The sequence below is a fragment of the Balaenoptera physalus genome, assembly GCF_965194825.1.
Source record: "Balaenoptera physalus genome assembly, chromosome: 20".
Classification (NCBI taxonomy): domain Eukaryota; kingdom Metazoa; phylum Chordata; class Mammalia; order Artiodactyla; family Balaenopteridae; genus Balaenoptera; species Balaenoptera physalus.
The window spans coordinates 14,902,159-14,911,137 of record NC_138901.1 but is presented as its reverse complement, the minus strand read 5'-3'; the positions used below and the strand labels follow the sequence as shown (position 1 = coordinate 14,911,137).

General features: G+C 51.9%; 2 protein-coding genes across 2 annotated transcripts in view; one reads left to right on the top strand and one right to left on the bottom strand.

Annotated features, from left to right (window-relative positions):
- DDX42 (DEAD-box helicase 42) overlaps positions 1-1,119 on the top strand; it is a 47,331-nt gene extending 46,212 nt beyond the window's left edge. Inside the window, exon 17 of the mRNA XM_082443657.1 lies at positions 7-1,119. Coding sequence (XP_082299783.1) covers positions 7-228 — 222 coding nt within the window. The 3' untranslated portion in view covers positions 229-1,119. The remainder of the gene's footprint in view (positions 1-6) is intronic.
- A 145-nt stretch (positions 1,120-1,264) lies between these two features.
- FTSJ3 (FtsJ RNA 2'-O-methyltransferase 3) lies at positions 1,265-8,875 on the bottom strand. Its single transcript, XM_082442036.1, has 21 exons — positions 8,688-8,875; positions 8,485-8,577; positions 8,202-8,307; positions 7,351-7,397; positions 7,149-7,228; positions 6,630-6,729; positions 6,343-6,537; positions 6,147-6,262; positions 5,926-6,030; positions 5,738-5,838; positions 5,424-5,504; positions 5,186-5,332; positions 4,913-5,048; positions 3,568-3,749; positions 3,300-3,423; positions 2,954-3,219; positions 2,587-2,678; positions 2,399-2,498; positions 2,132-2,315; positions 1,953-2,047; positions 1,265-1,865 (listed from the first exon to the last, which is right to left on the bottom strand). Exons 2-21 carry the CDS (start codon positions 8,549-8,551, stop codon positions 1,673-1,675), a joined length of 2,517 nt encoding a protein of 838 aa, XP_082298162.1. The 5' UTR covers positions 8,552-8,577; positions 8,688-8,875; the 3' UTR covers positions 1,265-1,672.
- Between the last annotated feature and the right edge of the window lie 104 nt (positions 8,876-8,979).

The window sequence follows — 8,979 nt, the reverse complement described above, 5'->3', positions numbered from 1 at the left end:
GGAGAGAACAGGCATGCAGGAGGTGGAGGCAGACATGGGGAGAGCCGAGGTGCAAACGATGGTCGGAATGGTGAAAGCAGGAAAGAAAGTTGTACTCGTGAAAGCAAGATGGACCCCAAGGTGGACAGCACCAAGACGGACAAGATGGACAGCAAGACAGACAAGACTACTGATGGCTTCGCTGTCCCCGAGCCGCCCAAGCGCAAGAAGAGCCGATGGGACAGCTAGAGGGTACGTGCTGAAGCGTGAAATCAATTGTCTTTTAATTTTATTTTTAGAAAGACTTTTGGTAACTAGGCGTCTCAGGGCTGGGTTGGGGCCCAAGGTGTAGGGACCCCCTGCCCTTAGTGGATAGCTGGAGCTTGGAGACATTACCCCTTCATCTGGATAATTTTCCAGATGTTTTCTTGGGAGGCTGCTTTGGTCCTTAGAAGCAGTCAGAGTCGGGCAGCTTCTTTTGGCTCTGGGTGAGTGTCACGAAGGTCAGTTGAGGATACCTTGGAAGAAAGGGCCTTATAGGGCCCAAAACTCACTCTAGGTTTATATGTAGTACATATTTTTTACTAAAATGTCACCTTAAAAACACCTACAAATAAAATTCTTTTTCTGTGGCCAGGCAGGCCCCACGTGAGACTGGCTTCTGCAGCCCGGTCTGTGGAGGTGTTAGGGATGCGCACCAAGGTGCTTCCCCAACATCTGCAGGTTAGGGGAGGGCCTGATTCTAAGTGAGAGCTGATGCTCAGGCTTCCCAGCCAGGTTTGTGTCCAGTCCTGAGACATGAAGCAGCAGCCTGCCAGATCCAGAGTCCCTACAACTGGGGGGGAGAGGCTCCTGGAAACAGGACTGCTCTGGGTCTGAAGTGCTGCTAAATTTAAAATTAAAAAACAAAAACCTGACTGACAGCAGCTTTTAAATTGTCTTCTCCTATTTCATTGTATTTTTTTTAACTTGCCATAATGGTAGAAAAATCTTTTGCTGAAATGATTTTGATGATTTTTGTTCTATCTTGTTTATAAAAGGAAAAGAAATATACATACTTCAAATTTTGTGACTTTGTGAAGGTTTCTTTAAGATGTGCATTCCTTTCTGCTTGCTCTAGTAAATGTTTTACTACTGGGACCTGTGGATTGCTTGTCATTTCTACTTCACCATGAGTCGGGACATATTAAATATGATTTAGAACAGTGCACATGGTGTGAACACCCAGATGTTTTTTGAGTTATCAAGTTACCAGGAACTAAACTGTCTGTCAGACATCTATCAATCAATCAATCATCCTGGTTTTATTCAGATGATAATGGGGAAGACTTGAGAGGCCCACTTGCCCAAGAATAGACTAGACTACAGGGAATGCCACGGCACCACTGAACTTCCCCTTAGGATCTAAAAATGGTGTGACTTCTCGCGCAGCACCCCACATTCTTCACAGAAGGGTTGTGGGCTCTGACAGCCCCGACAAGACATTTCAGAGGGGCTTTAACGGGACCCTTTCTTCTAGCCAGGAAGATGTCCCCCTCGCTGCCCAGGGCCACCATGAGTTCCGGTACCTCAGATCTGTCTCTTCAGACGACTGCAGTGCAGGCAAGGGTAGGGCTGGTACGAAGGCGGCCAGAAGCCGCACCGAATCGCTCCTCGTCCTGACACAGCCCCGCAGAGGTTCTGGTGGCTCCGCTCACTTCCGCTTGTGCTTTTTCTTCTGCTCTTTCCGTTGCTGTGCTCTTTGGTCCTTCTTCATTCTCGAGTCCACCACCTTGAAGTGACCTCTGACCCCAGCTGGCCGGCCCACTTTGCGGCCCACACCTTTTTTGGCTACAACATAGGTGACTTGGCGTTTCTCCTTTCCAAGCCCAGCTTTCTTATAGAGACTGTAAGTGGAAGACACAGGTTAGAGACTTTCTGCCACTCCTTCACCCCCGTGTACCTTCGTGGGTGACCCCCTCCCCGCCCCTCACCTTCGAAGCTGTGCCGCTTTCTCCCGTTCTGAGATGTCCACTGTGTTGACCACAGCTTCTGCCTTCTTCTTGGTTTGCTCCAGCTTCTTCAGCATCTGTGGGGGGGACCTCGGTCAGGCTGACCTCTTTTCCTACCCCTGCCTCACCCACCCAGAGTCTCAGGCAGCCCCACTGCTTACCCTCCGTTTCTTCCTGGCCTTGGCCTCAGCCACTTTCTTGATGGGGCGTGCATTGATTTCCCGCCAGCGTTTCCGGTAACGCTCCACCTCCTTCTTATCAATAGGCAACTGTCGTATCCTGTGCTGCTTTTCCTCCTGCACAAACCAGTCTGGAAGCTCCCCCTCATCCTCATTAAATGTGTACCTTGGTGGAGAGGACACCAGTCTAGGCTTTCAAAGAAATCCTTCCTCACCCCCACCCCTTCTCGTGACTTTCTGGCCCCTTACCGGCTGAAGGAGTCATCAATGAGGTCCCTCCTGGCTTTTTTGGAAGAAGCAATAATAGCACCTAGAGCAAGGCCTTCAGGGTCCAGTATCCGATGTTTCACTAGAGAGGGAAGAAGGAAGTCAAAGCTCAGTCCCCAGCACTGACCCCTCCATGTTGCCTCCCATTCTACTAGGTGCAGAGCTCTCACCTGGGTCCTTGATAGGCACGATCTCAAACCCATCATCATCATCATCTGACTTAGGCCCACGGCTTTGCTTCTGCCTGCGGCGCGGTTTCCAGCTGTGGAAGGAGGAGGACCGTGCACGCATGTCCCACTGTTACCCACGCCACTCAGGCCCACTCCTGCTCACCTCACCCCTGGTTCTTAGTTAAAAATGCTTGGGGGACTTCCAGAAATCTTGCCACCCAGGCTGTACTGCAGACCACTCAAATTAGAATCATCAGTATTTAAAGTTCTCCATCTGCAGCCAGAGCTGCAAACCCCCAATTACAGAGCGCTGGTTACAACCACCGCTTCCTCTTCAGCTCTTCTCCCGTCAGCTGCAACCACTCACCTCTCTTCACCCTCACTGCTACTGCTGTCACTGTCAGAACTGCCATCTCTCTCTGCCCCGCCGGGGCCAGTGGCAGCCTCTGTCCCTGAAGGAGCCTCTGCCCTCTCAGGGGCCTCATCCTGGCACGGGGGAGGTTTGTTCTCCGTCTTCACACCGGAAGGCGGTGGTGGCAGCTGCTGCCCCTTGCGACGGCTCTCGTACAACAGCTGGGCCTGACCGATCTCCAGGGCCTCGTCGGCATCATCCCCAATCCCACTGAAGCCATCCTGTGATGGGGGAATCGTCAGGCACCCTCTGCCCAGGGAATGCCAGTCCCTGCCTGTCTCGGCCACCAGCCTCTGCTTACCTTTGAGAACCACAGGCTGGCCTGTTCTTCCTGCAGTAGTGCCTTTTCCTCCAATGGTACCAGCAATGGATTCTCTTCTTCTTCTTCCTCCTCTTTACCATCTTGCACTTCAGCAAACCGTACACTGTAGACCCAAGGAAAGTGGGTGGAGGGTCAGTGCCCTGGAGGGCTTGCTGCCCACACTCCCACTGGCAAGCCCTGCCACCAGCTCTGCTTCGGACTTGAGCTGAGGGTGCCCTGCAGACACCTCCCCACACCCCCAGCTTACCACTTTTGGTCCTTTAGACTCTGAGGTGCTCTGACTCCCACCAGCTCCTCTGGGTCCAGGTCACTATCCAGAGACGTATCATCCTCCTCCTCAACATCTGATATGTAGATGTCGTCTCTTGGCAGATCAGACAAAAACGTGTCTGCAGCACTCATGTCCCCCTGTGTTACCTCCTCTAACAACTGAGGTTTGACAGAGAAACAGAGGTCAAGGGCACTAACAAGGTACATACTGCTTTTTTCCTCCATGTTCATCACCTTAGTTTATCCTCAGCAACACTAGAAAACACACTGTGTCAAGCACATAATACCTTCTTTTACAGACAGGGAAGTGATAGGATTAACCATTTAAAACATTCCACTCTAGGCCAGATCATTCAGCTGTCTCTGGTAGCAGAAATAGGTTTATGGAAAAGTACCCCATGGTCTAATTAGTGTCCGATTTTAAAATGTTCTAAAACACTGCTTTTTAAAAAATTACTTTCAGAAGGCACCTTATCACCGGAGAATAATATCTACAACTCTTGTTTCCACTGAATAAAGGAGCCCATGCCATGTACATCTAACAGGAAGCACTGTTTCACTAATAAACCAGCTGTCAACTCCAAAATCTGTTTTCCTCATGGCAAGGATAGCTACTATTTCTTGAATCACATACCAGGAATTACGCCATCTTTTTTTTTATTCCTTCCAAAAACCCGAGTAGGTAGGTTCTATCATTTTCTTTTACAGATGAGGAAACTGAGGCAAAGAGCGCCTTAAGTGGTAGTCGGCTCTGGGACCACTGTGCTCTACTGCCCCCTAAACAACACGACCTGGTTACTACCTTCCCACACAAGAGCCACGAAGGCTCATTTTGTGATGCTGCTGCTTTTACCAGGAAAAGCAGGCTCTCCAGTATTCAGCAGAAAGCACCATCCAGCAGCCTAGTGCAACAAGGTGCTAACTTGGTCTCAGTGAACTGAAGAACGCTGTTCCCCTCTGAGGGAAACCCTCCATCACACGTGCTCGTAACCCACGCACCCTGGCTGCATAGCCTATGACCTGAGCTTCCTGCAACGAGGGCCTCTTGGTTCTGATTTTCCAGTTCTACAAGGATAAATCTACACCACACTCACAAATCTTCCTATTTTCATTATTTTAGGGGTATGTTCTTTCCTGGCCTTTTGAGACACAAGGCTCTTGTTTTTTTCCCAGTCTCCCCTCATCGAGCCATTTACGGGTGAAGGCAGCAACCATGAGTCATGACCTTTCAGCACACTCACCAAAGAGACATCCAACGCCCCACCTCCAAACACCCAAACAGGTCCTCCTGTCCCCTCAGTGGGCCCCGAACCCCACCTCACCTGGTGACCCCGGATGGTGCGCAGGGAGAACATGCCAGTCTCCCCCTCGTCTGCAATGGAAACCCCGGGAAGATCCATCTTCAGCTCCACACGTTCCCGCTGCTTCCTCTGCTCACGCAGCAGCTTCTTCTTCTTCCTGAGGGGATGGTCTGAGGAATTAAAGCTGCCCGGCTCTGAAGATTCCCTATCCGTGCCTTCCCCCCTTCTCCCCATCTTCACCCACTGAGGGACTCTGCCTTGGGGCTCCCCACGCTCCTCCCCAGCTCCCCTCACCTCTTTAACTCTGCCACCTCCTGGGCCTTCATCTCCGCCAGGGTCTGGTTCAGCTGCTCCTCCTCCTCCTCCTCCTCCGAGGGCTGCGGCCCCATCCCAGCTGCTGACTCTTCCTCTTCACCTTCCTCTTCCTCCCCTGAGCTGAGGCTGACAAAACAGTCGCAGGAGTTGGTTATTTTCCCAGATGCTTCCCCTCAACACCCAGTCAACAACTGCCCTGGTTTAGCTCCCTCCTCACCTGATGTCCAGTGCCTTTGCTTGTTCTTTCAGTTTCTTGGCCACATACCGCCGAAGCTTCGTTCTCCAGTTCAGTAGGGACCTGCCCCAGAAATACCATTCCTGACCTTGCTGTCTCCCTTTTGTCCCCACCTCCTCGTTTTGGGCCCATACCCCAAATTTCACGTTTGCACCACAGAAGTCCTAAGGTTCAGGCCCCCACCCCAAACCTCTAACACAGCAGCATCCTGTTCCCAGAGATCCAGCGTCATGTCCTTCAAAGGCTTTCCCCTGCCTTTGGGGCTCCCGGCACCCATGCCCACCCCCAGTGCAAACCTGAGCTCCTTACGCCCCAGCACTCTGATATCCTGACAGCACGCCCGGATGTCCTCAGTGGTAGCTGGATGCCGTGCCAACTCTTCATCGTCTAGCGAGATCTGTTTGGGAGGAGGGAAAGGAGTCAGGGGAGATGTTCAGGCCATGTTTCTGGGGCTCCCTTGTACCGCTCGAGGCTGGGGACTCACTTCACTGGCTTTGGAGAGGAAGTCAACAGGGTTGGCAGCTCGGAGGAAGTCAGTGACTGAGGTTCGGTGATAGAGTGTGAGGTCACCCTCAGCATAGCCTTCAGCCTTAGGAAGGGAAATAACGAAGGTTGAGCAGTCCCTTCTGGGGTGTCTGTGAGACTGACCAGGCCCGACCTCCTGAGTCCCAGGACCTGAAGGTGACCCCCACTCGCCAAACACACCTTTGGCTTCTTCTTAGTCACCAATTCAGTAACAGTCTTGACCTGAACTTCAACCTCCTTGAAGGCAAATTTTGGGTCAAAGAATTTACTGTCAACCTTGTCAGGAGCCAGGAATCCTAAGGTAATAGGATATATAAGAAAGTGTGCTTTGGTAGGTGGGAGACTGAATCAAGAGAACAAAAGAAGTGATGCCCACCCTGGCAGACTACAAAGATCTCTGCAGATTCATGACGAGAGGCTTGGGGCTTGGTGGCCTGGACACGGCGGAAGAGCTGCTGGAAGATCCACAGTAAGGGCTGATAGTCACGGGAACGGAAAACCTTTGTGATGAAGCAGCCACCACGGCCCAGAAAATCACAAGCCAAACGCAGAGCCATCAGTGTCAAATGGGCTGTGGGGGGGAGACAGTTAGCTGAGGACCTCTGCAGCCTGAGAGGGCATGCCCACCTCCACCCTCAGCTCCATGCCCCCCGATCCCGGCACCTTGTGAGTAAGCATCATGGACCCAGCTAGCCCCGACGTTGGGGGCCCCGTCATTGAGCACAACATCAACTTTCCAGGTTTTCAGCTCCTTCCTCAGGGCCTACAGAGAAGGAAAGAAACCACAGCAACAGAAATACAGAAATGGCTACGAATGGAGCCCTTAGTTCAGCCATCTGTTGAGTGCCCACCACAGCCAAATCCTGTGCCATGGACAGGGGATACAACGATAAGCAAAAATAACACGTCTGTTTTCATGGAGCTTACAGTCTACTAGTGAACTCGCTGGAAAGGATTTCACTGAAATCTCTGCACTTCCTCCAACTCTAAAGACCTCTTTCCTCAATAAATAAAGGCTGGGCACACACGCAATATTACGGGCCTTGTTATATAAACAGCGTGCAGCCACTGCTCAAGGCATGGTTAACAGGAAAAACGTGCCTTCAGGGGATCAGGGTGGGAAGAGGGATGAATGTGGATGTCTACATATAAAGGGAACAGGAAAAGAGAGATTCCTATTACCTGCCTACAGCGTTCTGTTGTGATGTCCTCTTGGAGTGTCACCACATTGGGAAGAGGCTTGATTGGAACCAGATCCACTCCTAGAAGAAATTAGGGCAGAGTATTCCAAAAGGTTGTCTCAAGCAGGGAGAAAGGAAATGCAGAACACAGGGTCTCACACTCCCACCCCCTGGAACATCCAGGAGCACCACCTGTCACTCACCCACAATAAGGCTGGATACAGGCATAAACTTGGTGGCCACTTGCAGCCTATAAAAGAGAAGTAAAGATTAAAATACCCTGGACTGTCCCTTCCCCTCCCTTGGCAATGTGATCTCTCATCCCCGGTTAGGGGCCCCTGCTAAGTGCAGTGGAAGTGAGACAGGCTGGGACCTGGGACCCTTTGCTGCAATGCTTGCACCTGGACAAAACTCCTTGAGCAACAGAATACAAAGAAACTATGAGGGACTAAACACTACATGCATACCCAGTTGGGGTGAATTATGGACAAAAAGACAAAAATTATAGACAAAAAAATCTCCAACACACCACCCCACTGTCACCTCTGAAGAGCTGGGAGCAAAAACAGGGTGTAGGAAGCAGGAGCAGAAGCAGGGTACTGCACATGCCCCCCAGCACTCAACACCACCAAAGGGGCGGGCAGACCACGTCAGCCACCCCTCAGGCCGGACCCCCGGACACACCCCCACCTTCACGCTATATAAGGAACCAGCCAGCCCCCTCCTTGGGGAGCTGGCTAGCAAGGGAACCCGCTACCTGTTTTCGCTGCCCCCTGCTGCAGCAGGGGCCCCAAGAAAACCTTGCCTGAATTTCTTGTCTGGCCTCTAGTCAATTTCTATTGATTGGGGAAAACCAAGAACCCTGGTCGGTATCAGCCAATCATATCATAAGTACGCGGTCCAAATCTTTCCCCCTGCAGCTTACTTCTGGGGAGCAGAGAAATTTGAGGTTGGTATTACTGTTTCCCTCCCACCCCAAATGCAACTCTCAGTCATCCAAGGCTGGAATCCAGAATGCTTCCATAAGGAGCGTCAGGCGCCGGGTGTTACACACCATCCACCCGGTGCAGCGCACAGGTCCAGCAAGGCTCGGGCTTTCTGCAGAAATTGAAAGCGGCGATTCAGCTGGATCAGCTTGAAAGCAGAGCGGGAACGGTAACCTGGAGGCGGCGACAAAGTACTGTAGTAAGGTCCGCGAAGCGCTTTCCCAGCGGGATTTCTGCCGCCTCACGACCCACCACTCTTTCTGCGGAAGAAAAACTCAATATTCGGAAAGGGGGCGAACCGGCCAAGGTTGGTGGCGCGCCCGCTCGCAGACGGCGCGAACCCTGACTCACCCGTCTCCTTTGCCAAGTGATAGAACTTGTCTCGCCGGCTCTTCCCGACTTTGCCCTTTTTGCCCATGGTGGAACGTGGGAGCGCCACTCAATCTGGAGAGAAAGCAGAGATTGGGACGTCTCTTCCCGGAGCACTAGATTCCGCTCTTCGTTCCCCACTCGCCGTCGCAAACACACTCTTAGCCTTAATCCACACTACTCACCGCCACCCAGCACCACTTCCACCACCCCTGAAGCGGCACGTGTGGGCAGCAAACGTATTTCCGCTTCCGCTTGCGTCGCTCGCGTCCCCGGCTCCAAGTTTTCCGCCATTTTGAGCGTGGCCACAAAAATTTTCTCTATTTTCTGTCCCCAGGTTTTATAAGTTGGAAACTGGCACCAGGGGAAGTGGTTACTTTAACCAAAACCGAATTTCTAGAGAGTAATGTTTAGGAGTTCTGCTAACCCTTTTCAAAGCTCCTGACCTCGCGTACCCCCGCCCCTCCCCTCATGGCC